The sequence below is a fragment of the Mustela erminea genome, chromosome X (assembly GCF_009829155.1).
Source record: "Mustela erminea isolate mMusErm1 chromosome X, mMusErm1.Pri, whole genome shotgun sequence".
Taxonomy (NCBI): domain Eukaryota; kingdom Metazoa; phylum Chordata; class Mammalia; order Carnivora; family Mustelidae; genus Mustela; species Mustela erminea.
The window spans coordinates 58,857,867-58,878,882 of record NC_045635.1 but is presented as its reverse complement, the minus strand read 5'-3'; the positions used below and the strand labels follow the sequence as shown (position 1 = coordinate 58,878,882).

At 39.9% G+C, this 21,016-nt stretch overlaps 1 protein-coding gene across 2 annotated transcripts in view; it reads left to right on the top strand.

Moving 5' to 3' along the window:
• Positions 1–21,016, top strand: part of TEX11 (testis expressed 11) — a 314,592-nt gene that overhangs the window by 12,559 nt on the left and 281,017 nt on the right. For both annotated transcript variants that reach the window (XM_032331343.1, XM_032331342.1), the window contains exons 3-5: positions 9,179–9,300; positions 10,181–10,265; positions 16,079–16,158. In XM_032331343.1, the coding sequence (XP_032187234.1) occupies positions 9,179–9,300; positions 10,181–10,265; positions 16,079–16,158 (287 nt within the window). The remainder of the gene's footprint in view (positions 1–9,178; positions 9,301–10,180; positions 10,266–16,078; positions 16,159–21,016) is intronic.

Genomic DNA, 21,016 nt, shown 5'->3' with positions numbered 1-21,016 from the left:
TTTTTTTAAAGATTTTATTTATTTATTTGACAGAAATCACAAGTAGATGGAGAGGCAGGCAGAGAGAGAGAGAGGGAAGCAGGCTCCCTGCTGAGCAGAGAGCCCGATGCGGGACTCGATCCCAGGACCCTGAGATCATGACCTGAGCCGAAGGCAGCGGCTTAACCCACTGAGCCACCCAGGCGCCCCTGAAGGCAGATTGTTAACCTAATGAGCCACCCAGGTACCCTGACCTTGTATATTTCTGATGGAGATTTAGAAATGTGCACTGATACATTAGATAAAGCTTTCCTGTGTTATTCCCTCACCATAAAAACAATTCATAGGGAAAAGAGTGGGGTGCCTGGGTGGCTCAGTTGGTTAGGCCTGTGATTCAGGATTTTGGGTTAGGTTGTGATCTCAGGATTGTGAGGTCAAACCCTGCATTGTGCTTCATGCCCAGCGTGGGATTCTCTCGCTCCCTCTGCCCCTCCTGACTCTATCTCCCTCTGTAAAAACAACCAAAACCCAAAACCAATTCATGGGATGCCTAATTGTTTATGATTTGTTTATTGATCCTCTAAATAACTAATATACTCTGTTAAGTTTGGAAAGGCTAAAGATATTGTGTGTGGAAAATTAGCCATCTTTTGATTTTATTACACTTTTTTTTTTAAAAGATTTTATTTATTTATTTGACAGAGAGATCACAAGTAGGCATAGAGGCAGGCAGAGAGGAGAGAGGAGGAAGCAGGCTCCTTGCTGAGCAGAGAGCCCGACGCGGGACTCGATCCCAGGACCCTGAGATCATGACCCGAGCCGAAGGCAGCGGCCCAACCCACTGAGCCACCCAGGCACCCCTGATTTTATTACACTTTTGATCTCTTCTGTGCAAGTTTTATTTTATATATATTGTGTGTAGTTTATAATAGTTTAGAGATAAGAAACCACAAAGACAGTTTAATCAACTTAGACTTCTTTCTTCCTTCAAATACCTCTTTTGGTGAGAGTTGCTAAAATGTACTCAGCCTAGCTAATCCACTTCAGCCTTCCAAATGTGTTGTTACAGTTTGTCAGCTGCATTCCCAGCCTTTCCAAGTGTTGTTTCTGGTCTAATTCAGATGTGAATCTGCTAGGCTAGTGTCTTGGATTGAGTCTTTCTCCAGTGCCTATCAGATTGTTAACACTCAGTAAACAGAAATCATTTAATTAAATTGAAGTTGGTTAAACAGAAATAGCCTTTGGTAACTGTGGTAATTAAAACAAACCAGATCTTGGGGCACCTGGGTGGCTCAGTGGGTTAAGCCTCTGCCTTCGGCTCAGGTCGTGATCTCGGGGTCCTGGGATCGAGCCCTGCATCGGGCTCTCTGCTCAGCAGGGAGCCTGCTTCCTCCTCTCTCTGCCTGCCTCTCTGCCTGCTTGTGATCTCTGTCTGTCAAGTGGATAAATAAAATCTTTAAAACAAACAAACAAACAAACCAGATCTTAGCTGAATAGAACATTCTCAGTCAAAAACAGTGGGGTCCATATCTTGGCCATTGTAAATGTGCTACACAGTAAACATAAGGGTGTATATATCCTTTTGAATTGGTGTTTTCATTTTTATTTGGGTAAATACCCAGTAATAGAATTATTGAATCATATTTTTAGTTTTTTAAGATTTTATTTATTTGTCAGAGAGAAAGAGAAAGAGAGCGAGCACACAAGCAGGCAGAGAGGCAAGCAGAATCTGAGAGAGAAACAGGCTCCCTGCCGAGCAAGGAGCCCATGCGGGACTCGATCCCAGGACCCTGGGATCATGACCTGAGCAGAATGCAGAGGCTTAACCCACTGAGCAACCCAGGCATCCTTCATATTTTCAGTTTTTTGAGGAACCCCCATGCTGTTTTCTTGCAGTACTTGTGCCGATTTTTTTTAATTAAAATGTTTTATATTTATTTAATTTTAATTTTAAAATTAATTTTTAAAAAAAGATTTTATTTATTTGGCAGGCATAGATTACAAGTAGGCAGAGAGGCAGGCAGAGAGAGAGAGGGAGAGAGAGAGAGAGAGAAGGAAGCAGGCTCATTGCTGAGCAGAGAGCCCAATGTGGGGCTCGATCCCAGGACCCGGGATCATGACCTGAGCTGAAGGTAGAGGCTTTAACCCACTGAGCCACCCAGGTGCCTCTCAAGTTTAAAATTAATTTATATTTTTTAAATATATGTGCCTCTTGCAGAGCACTCCTTTAATATTTATTTATTTATTTGGCGTTGGGGCACATGCAGAGATAGGGAGAAGAGTGGCAGGCAGAAGCAGGCTCCCTGCAGAGCAAGGAGCCCAGTGTGGGACTTGATCCCAGGACCTGACTTGAGGTGAAGACAGACACTTAACGGACTGAGCCATCCAGGCACCCTGAAGGGTTCCTTTGTCTCCAGGTCATTGCCAACACTTGTTATTTCTTGCCTTCTTGATTTTAGCCATTTTGACAGGTGTAATGAATCCACTTATAGATTAATAGATAAGATGTATACACACTTTCGCTGAAAAAAAAAAACAGGGCTCAGCTATGAAGGGGAACAGGGTACAATGAGAGTAAGAGAGTAATATATACAGATACTTGGTAAAGAAGATGCTTACAGATAGGATTGGATGAGTTGGCAACTTGAGTTTGGTTATGGGCCTTGTATTTAGAAGAGTGTGAAAGATAAAAAATATCTAATTGCATCCCTAGATAGTGTGCCTTTGGTTGAGAGGACTGAGCTGTGGTTCTTTGGGATATTCTTCCTACTCATGTAGTTTGACCAGAATCAAGCTAAATTCCCTTTTGGTTAGCGTGATATTGTCAGCTCTTGCTTCCCCATACTCCCAGCCAGTTGCCCTCCAGAACTTTATATAGCTTTATCTCCTGTTGAGCCCAGGCTTTGGTTCGTTCCAGTCACTAAGCCAGTTTTGTCCAGGGCCAAAAAGAATAGCAGTATTGTGCAGTAGGGAAGTGTTGGTTTGACGTGAAGTCCTGCTGGCCATCAGATTTGAGATTTAACATGCTAGGGGCAAACTCTAGGTACCTGTTGAGCTTTGGAGCTAGTTGTATTGTTTCTGTCTGTCAGGATTTTCACGGAGTTAGCCTATCCTGTGTCCTTTTCAAGTTGCCCTCCACGACCAAGATGCTCAGAAGTACAATACACCACTGTGAATAGTTCTCTTTGAACTACGTTGCAGGCAGTTCCCTCTGACTTCTGCATTATAGCTAGCTGCTTGGATTCTCTTGTACCATACCCAGTTTGTCATTTGGACCTCCTGGAATACTGTATAAAAATGATGATCTCTCTGACCATAGAAAATATTATTTACAGTGTGATTTTAACCTGTTTGTCTGAGTTTGCCATGCTGTTTGACACTGAATATTTGGCTATGGTCATTCAAACTAGCCTCAGCTGGGATACTTTCTCTTAGCCTGCAATCAGAGTTACAGTGTGATATGCTGAGTGGTGTTGGCTCATTTTTTTCTACCTGCTGTTTTTTAGTTTTATCAGTCTTGGCATATCACTTGCTTCAGGCCCTTCCTGACAGAACTAGAATAAGGGAAAGTACAGGATTTCAAATTAGAAAGACTGAGTTCAGATCCTAGTTTGCTATTTTCTCTTTGTATCATTAGAGAAGTCACTGCACTTTGTTAAATCTGTTTCTGCACCTTTTAAAATAAAAATGTCTCCCTTGCAGAATAGATTAATGATTAAATGAGAATACATGTGAAAAAGCTTTGGGACTGTAAAGCACTATGCAATGTTAATTTTATTGTCATTTTTGTTTTTTTCTCACTAAAGAAGTTGCAGATAGTCATTGTGACTTGGAGTAGAATCTTGAATTGACCGTGACAGGTCTTTGAGCTACTTTGGCTTTCAAATGACTGGTTGAGCTGATGGAGGCCACAGGAAGAGACTTGGCAGGACTTTCGATAGATTATTTTTCCTTGTTGTGATGGAAGCTCCCTTTCTCAAGGATAGGGAAGATGCTTATTTTCTATTATTCTATACCTAGAATGCGGTCTATCAAATCAGAATTAATTGGTACTGATTAACATGGCTATCTGAATAGAGTAACCCCTTCAGGATGAATCTCATTTAAATTAAATTGACTGAAATCATGCTGTAAATCATAGTTTATTTCAGTAGTTAGGAAGATAATTGAATAACTTCCTTTCAAAATGTACAATCTTGCTGGATGTAATCTTAATACAGCTTGTCGTCCTCAGATCTCAGGAATAAGCTGTATTTATAGAAGTTCTTTTCTGAGCTTCTCCCAGAAGCAGGTCTCTCTCGTTCATAATGTAAGTCCAACCATTTAGCTATGTGATGTCTACTACTTATTCAGTTTTGCTGACTGCATTTTATCCTAAAGCACTGCAGTGCTTTCATTGCTTCAGCTCGTGTCAGTCAAGTTTCTCAACTGATTGACATTGAAAATATGTTTTGAAAGGACCAGAATTATGTTGACAGAGAATGAATTATATAAAACATTAAGAGGACATTCACAAATCAAAATTAATGTCTTTGCAATCTCATGTATTATGTAACCACAAGTCGTGAGTAGTATTCTAGTAAAGTATATGTATTTTTTTTTTTTAAAAAGGAACTCAAATTGAAAATTTATATTGGGTTTTTGTTTTCTTTTCAAGAACATTTCAAGAATCTGTTTTTAGGGACACCTGGATGGCCCCGTCTGTTGGGTATCTGCCTTCAGCTTGGGTTATGATCCCAGGGTTCTGGGATCCAGTCCTGAGTCAGGATCCTTGCTTGGTGGGGAGCCTGCTTCTCCCTCTCCCTCTGCCTGCTGCTCCCACTGCTTGTGCTCTCTTTCTCTATCAAATAAATAAATAAAATCTTTTAAAAAAAGGAATCTTTTTTTTTTTTTTATATTTGACAGAGAGAGATCACAAGTAGGCAGAGAGGCAGGCAGAGAGAGAGAGGAGGAAGCAGGCTCCCCGCTGAGCAGAGAGCCCGATGCGGGACTCGATCCCAGGACCCTGAGATCATGACCCGAGCCGAAGGCAGCGGCTTAACCCACTGAGCCACCCAGGCGCCCCAAAAAAAGGAATCTTTTTAAATAATACTTGAATTCTTAAAAACAATTTTTAAACTTTCCTAATTCTTTTTTTATTGAGGTATAATTGACATATACCATTATATTAGTTTAGGTGTGTATCATAATGATTTGGTCACTGTATGTATTGTGAAATGATTACCACAAGTCTAGTTAATATCTGTCACCATGCATAGTTAAGTTTTTTCTCGTGATGAGAACTTTTATTTTTTATTTTAAAGACTTTTATTTATTTATTTGACAGAGATCACAAGTAGGCAGAGAGGCAGACAGAGAGAGGAGGAAGCAGGCTCCCCACCAAGCAGGAGCCCGATGCGGGTCTCAGTCCCAGGACCCTGGGATCATGACCTGAGCAGAAGGCAGAGGCTTTAACCCACTGAGCCACCCAAGCACCCGTGTGATGAGAACGTCTAAGATTTACTCTTTTAACAACTTTCAAATGTGCAATACAGTATTACTAGTTATTGTTACCATGCTACACATTACATCTCCATGACTTAATTTACTTTATAACTAGAAGTTTGTACCTTTGACTCTGGTCACCCATTTCACACCCCCCCACCACCCATACACCTGAAACCACCAGTTTGTTCTCTGTATCTATGAGCTTGTTTTTTTTTTTTAAGATTTTATTTATTTATTTGAGAGAGCACGAGCAGAGGGAAGAGGCAGAGGGAGAAGCAGGGAGCCCGATGTGGGACTCAGTCTCAGGACCCTGGGATCATGACCTGAGCCAAAGGCAGAAGCTTGACTGAGCCTCCCAGGTGCCCGTGAACTTGGTGCCTTTTTTTTTTTTTTTTAAGATTCCACATATAAGAGAGATTATATAATATTTGTCTTTCTCTGACTTATTTCACTTAGCAGAATGTCCTTAAGTTCCATCTATCTTTTTTTTTTTTTTAAAGATTTTTAATTTATTTATTTTGACAGAGAGAAATCACAAGTAGATGGAGAGGCAGGCAGAGAGAGAGGGAAGCAGGCTCCCTGCTGAGCAGAGAGCCCGATGCGGGACTCGATCCCAGGACCCTGAGATCATGACCTGAGCCGAAGGCAGCGGCTTAACCCACTGAGCCACCCAGGCGCCCAAGTTCCATCTATCTTGTTACAAATTCCTTCACCTTTATGGCTGAATAATATTCCATTGTGTGTGTGTGTATGTGTATGTGTGTATACCATAATTTATTCATTTGTCTGTAGTTGCTGTATTTTGGCTGTTGTAAATAATGCTTCAGTGAATGTGGGGAAATATATATATTTTTTAAGTTAGTGCTTTCATTTTCTTCAAATAAATACCCAGAAGTGGAATTGTTGGATTATATGGTAGGTCTATTTTTAATTTTTGAGGAATTCCATACTGTTTTCTGTAGTGGCTGCACCAATTTATGTTCCCACCAACAGTGCACAAGGGTTCCTTTTTGTTCACATCCTTGACAACACTTGTTATTTCTTGTCTTTTTTTTTTTTTTTAAATGGGCTCCATGCCCATTGTGGGGCTTGAACTCATGAGACTCTGAATGAGATCAAGAGTCCCACGGTCTACTGACTGAGCCAGCCAGGTGCCCCTCTTTCTTAGTTTTTTTATTACCCATTCTAACAGATGTGAGGTGCTAATTCATTGTGATTTTGATTTTCATTTCCCTGATGATTTGTGATGTTGAGCATCTTTTCAGGCCCTTGTTGACTTTCTGTATGTCTTCTTTGGAAAATGTCTATTCAGATCCTCTGCCCATTTTTTTTTTTTTTAAATATTTTATTTATTTATTTGTCAGAGAGAGAGGGAGAGAGAGCGAGCACAGGCGGACAGAATGGCAGACAGAGGCAGAGGGAGAAGCAGGCTCCCCGCCAAGCAAGGAGCCCGATGTGGGACTCGATCCCAGGACGCTGGGATCATGACCTGAGCCGAAGGCAGCCGCTTAACCAACTGAGCCACCCAGGCGTCCCTCCTCTGCCCATTTTTAAATTAGATTGTTTGTTTTATTGCTTTTATTTTTTAAAAATAATTATTGTATTTTTTTGCTTTTGAATTGTATATGTTCTTTATATATTTTGGATATTACTCCCTTACCAGATACATGATTTGCAGGTATTTGCTCCCATTCTAAACTTCCCTAATTCTGTTACAGTATTTTGAGAAAGGGCTGTAATATATATGCTCCTCAGCGTAATACTTACCTAATCTTAGAAGAATCAAGATATTTAATATTAGCTTTTCCACAGTCTATTTAATGGGAGTAGGGAAGCTAGAGGTTTTTCTTTCTGTATATATTTCATCACCTGAGATGTACAAAGTATGTATGGTATATTTTCCTTAATACCTCTGCTCATGCTGTGTGTTCTAAAGATTCCATGAGCTGTAAAAAAATATTTGGGTATGTTTGAGCATAATTTGCTTTGTGAAGTCTTTATTTTTTTTTATTAAGTAATCTCTTTGCCCCACATGGGGTTTGAACTCAAAACCCTGAGATCAAGAGTTGCATGCTCCAACTGAGCCATATGGGTACCCCTTGCTTTATGAAGTCTTAATGTGATTCTATTTTCTGATGCTTAACTGACAGTATTTCTTTTTTTTTTTTTAAAGATTTTATTTATTTATTTGAAAGAGAGAGAGATCACAAGTAGGCAGAGAGGCAGGCAGAGAGAGAGGGGGAAGCAGGCTCCCCGCTGAGCAGAGAGCCCGATGTGGGGCTCGATCCCAGGACCCTGAGATCATGACCTGAGCTGAAGGCAGAGGCTTAACCCACTGAGCCACCCAGACACCCCCTTCTTTTTTTTTTTTAAAGACTTTATTTATTTATTTGACAGACAGAGATCATAAGTAGTCAGAGGCAGGCAGAGAGAGAGGGGGAAGCAGGCTCCCTGCTGAGCAGAGAGCCCGATGCAGGGCTCAATCCCAGGACCCCGGGATCATGACCTGAGCCAAAGGCAGAGGTTTTAACCCACTGAGCTACCCAGGCGCCCCTTAACTGACAGTTTTTCATTTAGCAGATTATTGCAGCATGTTGAAAGTTATTTCAGGGAGAGGGTGGGTGGGAGGGATGGGGTGGCTGGGTGATGGATATTGGGGAGGGTATGTGCTATGGCAAGGAAAAAAATAATTAAAACATTTCTAAAATACTTTTTCAGAAAGTGCTCTGTAGTGCTTAGGATTGTGAATATTAACATTTTTGCTAGTTGATGCTCAACAATATTGTAAGAAATTAGAGACATGTAGAGGTTATGTAGACCTCTGTTACATGAGTTTGGAAAAATCTCAATTTGATAGTATGAAAGGCATCAATTGTGATTTTATATCATGCTTCATTTTTAAGGAACTCTATGGCCTTTTAAGATTCATTTATATGGAGTCTGGAGCTCAGATTGTTTAGAAAATGGTGACATCATTTGTACAGATTCAATAACTGGTTAATGTTGTTGCTAATTGGGCATGTCATTTTTTTCTCACAGAGTAAGGTCAGACTTCAGAGCCAGCATTGTTAGTTATGTCTGTCTAATGCTTAAAATTATTAATAATAAGTATTTCAGTTTTACAGGGCACATATATATCTCCTTTCAGAATTTCTAGATTTTCTTTATTTTAAGATTTTATTTATTTATTTGTCAGAGAGAGTGAGCAAGCGCATAAGCAGGCAGAGTGGCAGGCACAGAGAGAGGGAGAGAGACCAGCAGACTCCCTGCTGAGAAAGGAACCCCATGTGGGACTGCATCCCAGGACCCTGGGATCATGACCTGAGCTGAAGGCAGTGACTTAACCGACTGAGCCACCCAGGTGTCCCCAGAATTTCTACATATTCTAGTTTTGAAGACGTTGTTAATTTCTATTTTGTAGTTTTAAGGTGACCTGTTTGTGAAGTCAGTACATTCTGCTTTCTGAGAATGAGCGATGATTAAGTTATAAACAAGTGACTCTCATGGAATACAAATTTTATTTGAAAATTGTACTCTACTCTTAGTTACGTGAAGCTTTGTATCCAGTTTGGTTTTACTCTAAGGATAATACAAGTTTCTTCATGCTGTATTCATTTTACCAAAGATCTAGGAACAGATTTCAAAATGATTTGCTACTTTTAGCTAATGGTGATATGGTTCACAGCACTTTTATTATCCATCGTTATTTCAGAAATCGTTGAAAACCTGATTTTAAGAGATAATTCACCCAGCATACCTGAGGCAATTGACAGACTATTTGCCGACATAGCAAATATCAACAGGGAGTCTATGGCTGAAATACAGGATGCTCAGGTTGGTACAAAAATAAAAGTTTTTTTGTATTTTTAAAGATTTTATTTATTTGAGAGAGTGAGCGAGAGAGAGCGAGAGCAGTGCTGGGGGCAGAGGGAAAGAGAGAAGTAGACTCCCCATTGACCCACTGTACAGGGAGCCTGATGTGGGGCTTGATTGTGGGACTCCAGGATCATGACCTGAGCCGAAGACCGATGATTAAGTGACTGAGCCACCTAGGAGCCCCTGAAAGATTTTATTTTTAAGGAATCTCTACACCCAACATGAGGCTCAAACTCACAACCCAGAGAGTAAGAGTTGGATGCTCCACTGATTAAGCCAGCAAGGTGCCCCTGATAAATTTTGATGATTCACTATTACTGTCCTGTATAAGAAAAAAATAGTCTTCATGATTAACCATTATAAATACATAGAAATTTATTTTTGGATTTTCAAGCCTAATACCTTAACAGCTAAAACAATAAATGATACAAAGCAGCATAACTAATTGCTCAATTATGTGAAACTTAATGAATATAAAAATTCAAAGAGGAAAGAGATCAACGTAGACTGTAATAGTTGCTGAAGTTTTGTATATGTTCCTGGGGAGACTGAAGTGAATTTGAGTCATATAAAGGCAATGGGAGGAGGTTTATTAGGTAAAGCCAGTAGTATGAATAAAACTATATAGATAGGAATTAACAAGTTGTGTTCATGGGACAGTCAAATAATTACTCTACAGTGGGTATGTTTTGGGGGCAGCAAGGTAGAATGGGACTAGATTACAGAGGGCCTGTAAATGATCCACAATAGTCACAGGACCATGAAACATGCAAGAAAAATATTATCTTTGGAGGTAGACAGTATTTTAACTTGCTGAGAAAATGTTTCTCTTACCCAGGTGGAAGAAATGGCAGTAAACCTGTGGAACTGGGCAGTCACCAAGAGAGTAGGTTTGATTATAAGTGAAGAGCAGAAAGCTAAATGTACGTATATATTTTGTGACTCTTGGTTTGAGTAGTATTTCTATTATATATTAGTAGTATTTTTATTACACATTAAATTGTTCCTGTACTTTAAATAATATCTTGACTAGTTTGTGGATGGATATTTGTTAAAATAAAACTAAACAAAAAAATGACCCATACGTAGAAGTTTCTTAAGCAAATGTCCTGAATTTTATGATTTTTTTTTTCCAGAGGTTAGGTCTTGATTAATAAAAGCATTGTTGCTGGGGCGCCTGGGTGGCTCAGTGGGTTAAGCCGCTGCCTTCGGCTGAGGTCATGATCTGGGATCGAGCCCCGCATCGGGCTCTCTGCTCAGCGGGGAGCCTGTTTCCTCCTCTCTCTCTGCCTGCCTCTCTGCCTACTTGTGATCTCTGTCTGTCAAATAAATAAATAAAATCTTTAAATAAAAAAGTAAAATAAAAGCATTGTTGCAAAGGGGCGCCTGGGTGGCTCAGTGGGTTAAGCCGCTGCCTTCGGCTCAGGTCATGATCTCAGGGTCCTGGGATCGAGTCCCGCATCGGGCTCTCTGTTCAGCGGGGAGCCTGCTTCCTCCTCTCTCTCTCTCTGCCTGCCTCTCTGCCTACTTGTGATCTCTGTCTGCCAAATAAAATAAATAAAATCTTAAAAAAAAAATCATTGTTGCAAGAAATAGTCTGGTGGTGAACAACAAAGATGATTAAAGGGTGGGAAAATGAGAACTTGAGGAAGTATTAAAGGACATGGATTATCTTCCCTGGAGAAGAGATGATCAGAATCTTCAGGCTTCTGAAGGACTATCAAATAGTAGTTTCTTTCTCCATTGATAATAGAATGGGAAATGTTGCCATGTGAGGGATTTAGATTTAAAAATCATAAAAGAATAATTTCCCATGAGATAGGTTGATGAACTTTGGGCTCAGTTACTGAGAAAATTCTAGAAGTTTTTTTCTGCCTGTGAGAACAAACAAAAAGAATAACAGCAATACAAAACCCCTAAACCAAACTCATCTGCTTGGATGCATTATATGTGGTCCACGGTCTGGCAGAGTTCTAGTGCTTTAGCTAAATGGCCGGTTGTAGTGTGCTGACAGTTACCAATTTCCAGCAAAGACGGTGACAGTTAATGCATTTATGGAAAGTATATTGCTCCATTATAAAGGGTACATCGAGCCAAAATGTGAATCTCTGGACTGCTTGGCTTTGTAAGGACAAATGAATTTTGTCTGTATGCAGCAAGTAGAATTCATTGCTAAGGGTTTATCTTTATGAATATAAACCAAACTGTGTAAAATTTCAGTGTAAGTCTAGGGTAATTAGTGATTAATATAGTCAATAATATACTTATTTATTAGCCCATTCCTCTATTAGGATGTTTAGAGAATAGTTCTGCCTCTTTAACTCTCAGATGAATGTTGATACCGCTCCTCAGAGCTTTTGATCCTCAAAGTTATGGGGAGGGAAGAGTTAGAAATTTATCTGTGGGAGAATCTTAGTACATAGTCAAACTGTGTGATACTAAAATCTAAACTCCTACTGTTCTGTATATCAAGGAGTATTGTTCTTAGCTGTTTTTCATTATTTGTCTTAAAGTAGAGATTTGGTAGATGGATCTCTCCCAATGTACTGACTCTTTTTGTATATAGCAGTTCTTAATTAGACATTTGGATGCTTATTCTGTGTGTAGTAATTTTAAGAAACCGTGGAAAACAGGATGTAGTGTAGGAAGCCTCTGATTTAAGAGTTTTATTCCAAAAATATGTTGATTAGAAGATATTTTGTCTGCTAAACAGAAATTCATGGTCTGTGCCCAGATAATGGTATGTGATGAAAAAGTTATCAGGATTTAATAACCTATAGGTTTTTGTTATTGGGAAGAATTAGCGGAACACTGACCAGAAACAGGAAAGCCAGAGGTAGAGGAATGACTTGTAAGTTTTAGTTTTAGGCCTGTTGGCATTTGAGGTGACAATAAGTTGGAGATAAGAGACTAGAGCTTATGAGAAAGGTAGAGATTTGGTTGGTAATTATTTACATGGAGGTCAGTGTTGAAGCCACATGAGTAGCTGAGTTCTCTGAGGGAGAAAAAGAGCAGCTATTCTTTTTTAAAAAAATTTATTTATTTGACAGAGATCACAAGTAGGCAGAGAGGTAGGCAGAGAGAGAGGGGGAAGCAGGCTCTCTGCCGAGCAAAGAGCCCGATGTAGGGCTTGATCTCAGAACGCTGGGATCATGACCTGAGCCGAAGGCAGAGGCTTAACTCACTGAGCCACCCAGGTGCCCCAAGAGCAGCTATTCTTAAATATTGGTATAAATAAGAATCACCTGTGGAGTCTCTTATGATGCAGGTGCTCAGGCCCCGCCATTGGAGGCTTTGATTTATTAGGTTTAAGATAGAACCTGGGCGTGTATATAATTTGAAAACTGTTCTCATGCACACCAAATTTTTAAAGATTTTTTTTATTTTTTTTTATTTTTATTTTTTAGATTTTATTTATTCATTTGACACAGAGAGATCACAAGTAGGCAGAGAGGCAGGCAGAGAGAGAGAGAGGAGGAAGCAGGCTCCCCGCGGAGCAGAGAACCCGATGCGGGACTCGATCCCAGGACCCTGAGATCATGACCCGAGCCGAAGGCAGCGGCTCAACCCACTGAGCCACCCAGGCGCCCTTTAAAGATTTTTTAAAAAATTTATTTACTTGACCAAGATCACAAGTAGGCAGAGAAGCAGGCAGAGAGAGAGAGAGGGGAAGCAGGCTCCCTGCTGAGCAGAGAGACCAATGTGGGGCTCGAATCTAGGAACCTGGGACCATGACCTGAGCTGAAGGCAGAGGCTTAACCCACTGAGCCACCCAGGTGCCCCTGCACACCAAATTTTAAGAACCAAATTTTAAGAGAACACAGTAGTGAGATTTTTACTTTGACTCTGGTTGTTAAGGACTGGGAAGGAAAAAAGGATAGGAGACCAAAAGTAACAGTCAGAATATCCTAGAGGAGACTCACTATCCATTTATTCAGTGTCTGCTCCTTATAGGATTGTCATACTATATTATGGCAGGCAGTAAGTGAAAGGACAAGATAAGACTCCAGAAGAAAAATAACAGGCATCCATTATGCTGGAGGATCTGGGAAGGAGTGGATTAACAATAAAAATAAGGAATTCACAGATGCCAGAGGATACAACATTGTGTTGTCTGAAGTCAATTGAGATATCAAGCTTTGGGCACTGATGGAGCAGAGTAAGGCAGATGTAAGGAGTCAGACAGCAAGCCCTAACCAATATGCTTATAATATAGAGGGGCCAAGAACAGACTGGTGAGAAGACTAAGACAAAGCAACAGCAACAAAGAAAGCATCTTTATACCGAAGTAGCATTCTGTCTTGAAGCCTTATTTATGGTAACTGTAAACAGCCAGATCAAGAATGTGGGGATGGGAGCAAAGTTCTTAGACTAAGGCATTTCCCATAGTGGGACGCTGCTCAGTGCTGAACCAAGATAGTGTGAGGCGAAGAAGTAGCATTTTTTAGAAAAGATTTTATTTATTTATTTATTTGTGAGAGAGAGAGCAATAGAGGTGCACACACATGTGATCAGGCGAGGGGCAGAGGGAGGGGAAAGAGAGAATCCCAAGCAGACTCTATGCTTAGTGCCCCACGTGAGGTGGGGCTCAATCCCATAACCCTGAGATCATGACCTGAGCTGAAACCAAGAATCAGAAGCTTAATGAGCTGAGCCTCCCAGGCACCCTGGAAGTAGTATTTTTTTAAAAAGGTTATGATCATTGTGAAATGTTGCTGTGAAGTCAGGGAAGGTGGTCTTTGGTTGTGTGATTTTAGTGAAGTGGTAAGGATGCAAAACAATGCAGGGGCTTAAGGAGATGAGTGAAAGCAAGAAAATAGAGGTAGTAGACCATTGAATTTAAGAAGTTTGTCTTTGAAAGAAAGAGAAGTGGGATAAAAGCTTGAAGTACAGTGGGATTAGTTGATGTTTTTGAAGGAAGAGAAACATATGTTTGAAGGTAGAAGGGAAAGAATAACTTGAGAGGGAGGTACTGAAGCTATCTTTTTTTTTAAGATTTTATTTATTTATTTGACAGAGATCACAAGTAGGCAGAGAGGCAGGCAGAGAGAGAGGAGGAAGCAGGCTCCCCGCTGAGCTGAGAGCCCGATGTGGGGCTTGATCCCAGAACCCTGGGATCATGACCCGAGCTGAAGGCAGAGGCCCCAACCCACTGAGCCACTCAGGTGCCCCTGAAGCTATCTTTGGAGAAGGAAAATGATGGAGAGATCAGGTTCCTTGAGAATACCAAAGAATTAGTAAAGTTTGGAAAAAAAAATAAAGGAAACATTTTCAAAACTGGAAGAGCAAGGCTGTGCAAATATATGATTAGGAGGTATTTTATTGGGAGTTTTTTCAGCGACAACTTTATTAAAGGATGAACAGGATTTATATTTCATGATGGGTAATGAGAATCTGACTTCAGTTACCCTGTAATTTAATCTGGGCAAATCTCTTTGAATGGAATATTAAAATGGTATTAGTATAGGTTGAATGGCTGCTGAGATCTAACATCAAAGCAACTAGTTCAGTTATTTATGAAGTCATCTTTAAAAATTGGAAATATTGGGGCACCTGGGTGGCTCAGTGGGTTGAGCCTCTGCCGTCGGCTCAGGTCGTGGTCCCAGGGTCCTGGGATCGACCCCCACATCAGGTTCTCTGCTCGGTGGGGAGCCTGCTTCTCCCTCTCTCTCTGCCTGTCTCTCTGCCTACTTGTGATCTCTCTCTCTTTGTCAAATAAATAAATAAAATCTTTTAAAAAATTGGAAATATTTTATGATGAGAGAAACTCTGTAAATAAAGAGCTCATAGCTATTCAAACTTCCTTATTTTTAGGGGAAATGAACTGTATAATGAAGATAATCTATATTTTCTAACTTTTACATTATCAACAGAAAATATATTTAAAAAGAGTCACAGTTTAGGGGACTAATCAAACTATTCTTTTTTTTAAGATTTTATTTATTTATTTGACAGACAGAGATTACAAGTAGGCAGAGAGAGAGGGGGAAGCAGGCTCCCCGCTGAGCAGAGAGCCTGATGCAGGGCTCGATTTCAGGACCCTGAGATCATGATCTGAGCCGAAGGCAGAGGCTTAACCTACTGAGCCACCCAGGCGCCCCTCAAACTATTCTTATGTTCAGAAATTTTGTCAGATGTTGAATAGCTTTCTTTTTAAAAAAGATTTGATCGGTTTATTTATTTATTTGTCAGAGAGGGAGAGAGAGTGAGCCCAAACAGGGGGAGCAGCAGGCAGGAGAAGCAGGCTCCCTGCTGAGTGAGGAGCCTGATGTGGGTCTTGATCCCAGGACCCTGGGATCATGAACTGAGCTGAAGGTAGAGGCTCAACTGACTGAGCCGCCCAGGTGCCCTTGTTGAATAGCTTTTGATTCTAGTGTTACTTAGAATTATTTTGCTGTTAGCATAATATATACAGAAACATTGCATGGAACTAGGTATCTTCAATGAGTCTTCAGAATTTAAAACCTGCAGAGCTTAAAGTTTGAAAATTAAGTAACTGTCTGACTGAAGCATCAAGCAAATAATTCATTTGATAATTTTCAGCTCATTTACTTCTGATAATTAATTTTTTGAAAAGGACCTCATAGTTATTTTATTTTATTGTATTTCTTTAAAGATTTTATTTATCATAGTTATTTTAACAAGACTGGATTCACTTTACTCCTCCTTTCTTTTTATAAGTATATAAAACAATGAATGTTTTTGTGTTTATGGGTGTCTGATTACTGTTTTGCAGTACGGCATGTTGCTTGCAAGCTGGTGTGTATGTGTGGAGGCTCAGCTGCTTCAGAAGAAGTTATTCGAAGACAGATTTTGGTAAGTCGTAATTAAATGAGGAGAAAGTGTAGATGCAGTGAAGTAGCCGTTACTACTATGAATATGGTTGAAGTTAGTGTGAACTGGAAAGAGGGTTATCTCCTTTAGTGTTATCCATGTTCCTTTTTTTTTTTTAAGATTTTATTTGTTTATTTGACAGAGATCACAAGTAGGCAGAGAGGCAGGCAGAGATACAGGGGGAAGCAGGCTCTCTGCTGAGCGGAGAGCCCAATGGAAGGCAGAGGTTTAACCCACTGAGCCACCCAGGTGCCCCTCCTATTTTGTTAATACAGCTCTTTCAGTCTACATGTTTTCCCTGCCTTTCTTAATCTGTTGACTAGTATTTGTTGAAGAAGCAAGGTTGTTTGTTCTACAGAGTTTCCTAAATTCTGGATTCTGATGACTGCATCCCTTATAGTATCATTTAATAAAGTCTTTTGACTTCTGTTTTTCTTATAAACTGGTAGGTAGATTTAGAAACATGATCTGATTCAGGTTAGTTTTGTGAAGAATAATTCATAGGCAGTATGGTATACTTCCATCTGGCATCTATCTGTCTTTTTTGTTGTGTTAGTGCCCTTTGATGATATGTCCCTAGGTCCATTATTTCTGTAGATATTTGCACATTCTACTTCTTTATTCCTTTCTTCTTTATTAACTGGGATAAAGGGAAACTTTCCCTCATCAACTATTTGTATGCTTTGAAGTATACCTTTGTAAGGAAGGACAGTCTTGACACTTTCTCCTGCCTTTTTAAAAAAATTTTTTTTTTAATTTTAAAAGATTTTATTTATTTATTTGAGAGAGAGACAGTGAGAGAGAGCATGAGCAAGGAGAAGGTCAGAGAGCGAAGCAGACTCCCCATGGAGCTGGGAGCCTAATGGCGGGACTCGATCGCGGGACTCCGGGATCATGACCCTTGCGGGACTCCGGGATCATGACCCTAGCCGAAGGCAGTTGTCCAACCAACTGAGCCACCCAGGCCTCCCTGCCTTTTTTTTTTTTTAAAGCAGTCTTCAGAATGAGTTGGTTCTCTAACATCCTTAAATGATGATCAGGTAGATTTTTTTTAAAAAGTGTCATTGTGAACTCACATTTGTAATGCATTTCAATCCATTTTAGTTATTATTCTTACTGAAGCACCTATCTTTGGCCAGAAGAAGCCTCTTGAAGTGATTCTGAAGCCTTTTGACACTACTCCAGTAATCTTTAACAGCAAAATTGAAATAATAGTCAAAATTTGATTTCTGATATGACAAGATACCCCTTTTCATTTTGTGTAGTTCCTGCCCTAGTGATACCTTGAAAGAGCTCTGTTTCCTTTTAGTGGAGGATGCTATTCAGAAACCATAATGTGGAAATTACAAGTACTCATTGCTACTGCATTGGTCTTTGTTTCTAGATCTTTTTACTAGACAGAGCTATGAAATACATATGTTTTTGAAAGATAAAATATGTAGTGAGTTCATGGTTATATATTTTTAAAAGATTTTATTTATTTATTTGACAGAGAGACTGGGAGAGCATAGCCATAGGGAGTGGGAGAGGGAGAAGGAGGTGTCCCACTGAGCAGGGGGCCCAATGTGGGTGGGGCTCGATCCCAGGACCCTAGCATCACGACCTGAGCTAAAGACAGCTGTTTTAAGGACTGAGCTACCCAGTCACCCCCATAGTGATATATTTAAAGAAATATTTATTTATTTAAGAGAATGAGAGAGTGCCTGTGTGAACTGGGGGCAGGGCAAAGGGGGAGGGTGAGGGGCAAGCAGATTCTGTGCTGTGTGTGGAGCCTAACATGGGACTGGATTCCATGACCCTGCATCATGACTTGAGCCAAAACCAAGAGTCAGATGCTTAGTTGACTAAGTCACGAAGGTGACCCTCATAGTAATATTTCTTTCTTTTTTTAGGATTTTATTTATTTATTTGACAGAGGGAGACATAGAGAGGGAACACAAGCACGGAAAGTGGAGGAGGGAGAAGCAGGCTTTCTGTAGAGCAGAGAATCTGATGCAGGGCTTGATCCTAGAACCCTGGGTTCATGACCTGAGCTGAAGGCAGAGGTTTAAGGGCTGACCACCCAGGCGACCCTCTCCTTTTCTTTTAAGACATAGTGTTATTTCTAATTGATAGGATAGGATTTTACTTAGCTTCTTGATCTTATATTTGTGTCTCTTTTCCTGGCCCTGACAATCTTGGTGCCTAACAACTAATAACTGGTTATATCCAAAAAATGTATTTTTATAATTGTTTCATAATACATCAGTATCAATATAGTTACTAAGAATGATTTCTAAAAATAGTTCAAGAAATTTTTTTGCACTTCTTTTATTCTTTGCATATATCCCACTAGGGTTGTATAGTTAAAGTATCATTTTATTATTATTAAAATATATTTTTAAAGATTTTATTTATTTATTTGAGAGAGCATGAGAGAGAGGGGAAGAGAGGATGAGCAGGCAGTGGAGAGGGAGAAGCAGACTCAGGGCTATATCCAAGGACTCTGACTTCATGATCTGAGCCAAAGGCAGAAGCTTAACCAACTGAGCCACCCAGGTGCCCCTTAAAATACTGTTTTATTTTAATTAATTTATTTATTTAAAGATTTTATTTATTTATTTGACAGACAGAGATCACAAGTAGGCAGAGAGGCAGACAGAGGGAGAGGAAGCAGGCTCCCTGCTGAGCAGAGAGCCTAATGCAGGGCTTGATTCCAGGACCCTGGGATCATGACTTGAGCTGAAGGCAGAGGCTTTAACCCACTGAGCTACCCAAGCGCCCCTAAAATATTATTTTAAAAATACTTGAAATAATTCCTTTTTCTTTGATGAAGCCATTGCCTTGATACATTGTTAGATTTATTTATTTATTTATTTTAAAGATTGTATTTATTTGAGAGAGAAAGCATGACTTGGGGGGAGGGGCAGAGGGAGAGGGAGAAGCAAACTTCCTGCTGAGCAGGGAGCTGGATGTGGGTCTTGATCCCAGGACCCTGAGATCACAACCTGAGCTGAAGGCAGATGCCTAACTGAGTTATCTGCCACCCGGATTCATTTATTTTTGTTTGCTTTTGATTTTAGGCAATTGCTTTTTTCCCTGCCATTATGATTGAATTTTGTTTTATAATTATGTCAAATATTTATTTTTTTATTTTTATTTTAAAAAATATTTTATTTATTTAATCGGCATACAGAGATCACAAGTAAGCAGAGAGGCAAACAGAGAGACGGGGGAAGCTTGCTCCCCGTCTCGCAGAGAGCCTGACGTGGGGCTGGATCCCAGGACCCTGAGATCATGACCTGAGCCAAAGGCAGAGGCCTTAACCCACTGAGCCCCCCAGGCACCCCTAATTATGTCAAATATTTATATGGTTCCAAAGTAAATTCTACTGAAGGAAGTATATTCAGATAAGTCTACCTTCTATCTGTGTCCTCTCTGCCCTATTTCTTCACTTCCCCTGTAGATAGCTATTTTGTTTATTGTTTATCCTTTTTTTAAAAAAAATAAAGATATATATCCATGTCTTTCACCACCCCAAAGGATCTTAGATAAATGGTAGCATTCCATATATATACTTTTTTCCACCTTTATTTTACCTCATTTAAGGTTATATCCTAGCAATCAATCTGTAGTAGTATATAGAGATATTCCTCATTTAAAAAAATTTTTTTTATTTGTTTGATAGAGATCACAAGTAGGCAGAGAGGCAGGCAGAGAGAGAGGGGGAAGCAGGCTCCCCGCTGAGCAGAGAGCCCAATGTGGGGCTCGAAATAGGAACCTGGGACCATGACTTGAGCTGAAGGCAGAGGCTTAACCCACTGAGCCACCCAGGCGCCCCTATTCCTTTTTTTATAGCTACACAGTATTCATCCAGCTTCCTTCCATGGACATTTGGATGCTGCAGTGAATTGCCTTGTTTATATGTTTTTTTAAAAATTTTAAATCTACTAATTATAATTATTTCTGTTTTCACTTCTCATGGTTTCCTCCATATATTTTAATCATACATTCATATCACTGTGTTAGTTTGCTAGGGCTTCCATAACAAAATAACACATACTAGTTGGTTTAAACAATAGAAATGTATTTTCTCAAAATTATGGAAGCTGAACGTCCAAGGTAAAGGTGTTGGCAGATTTGGTTTCTTCTGAAGCCTCTCTCCTTGACTTGCAGATGGCTGCCTTCTCTCACTATGTTTTCATATGGCCTTTTCTCTCTATCCCTGCATCTCTGGTGTCCCTTGTGTATCCAGATTTTCCTTTTTTAGGACACCAGGCAGATTAGGGCCCACTACAGTAGTCTCATTTTAACTTCCATCACTTTGTTAAAGACCCTCTCTCCAAATACAGCCCCATTATGAGGTACTTGGAGTTAGGGCTTCAACATATGAATTTTGGGGAGACGTAGTTCAGCCTATAATAATAAAATAATAAAAAGAAGATCTTGACATATCAGTTTTAGATATGATCTGTTTTTTTCTTGCTCTGATAGATGAAGATTTATCTTTCTATTATCTATTATCCCCCCATTCCCCCTTCAGTTTTTGTTAATTATTTTCTACTATTTTTAATTTATCTGATGGTAACCTTTTTGAGCTTCAAATGTAATATATAATATATTAAAATTTTTATACATCAGGGGCGCCTGGGTGTTTCTGTGGGTTAAAGACTCTGCCTTCGGCTCGGGTCATGATCCCAGGGTCCTGGGATCGAGCCCCACGTTGGGCTCTCTGCTCAGCGGGGACTCTGCTTCTTCCTCTCTCTCTGCCTACTTCCCTGCCTGCTTGTGATCCCTGTCTATCAAATAAATAAATAAAATCTTAAAAAAAATTTTTTTTACATCAAAAACTCATGGTTTA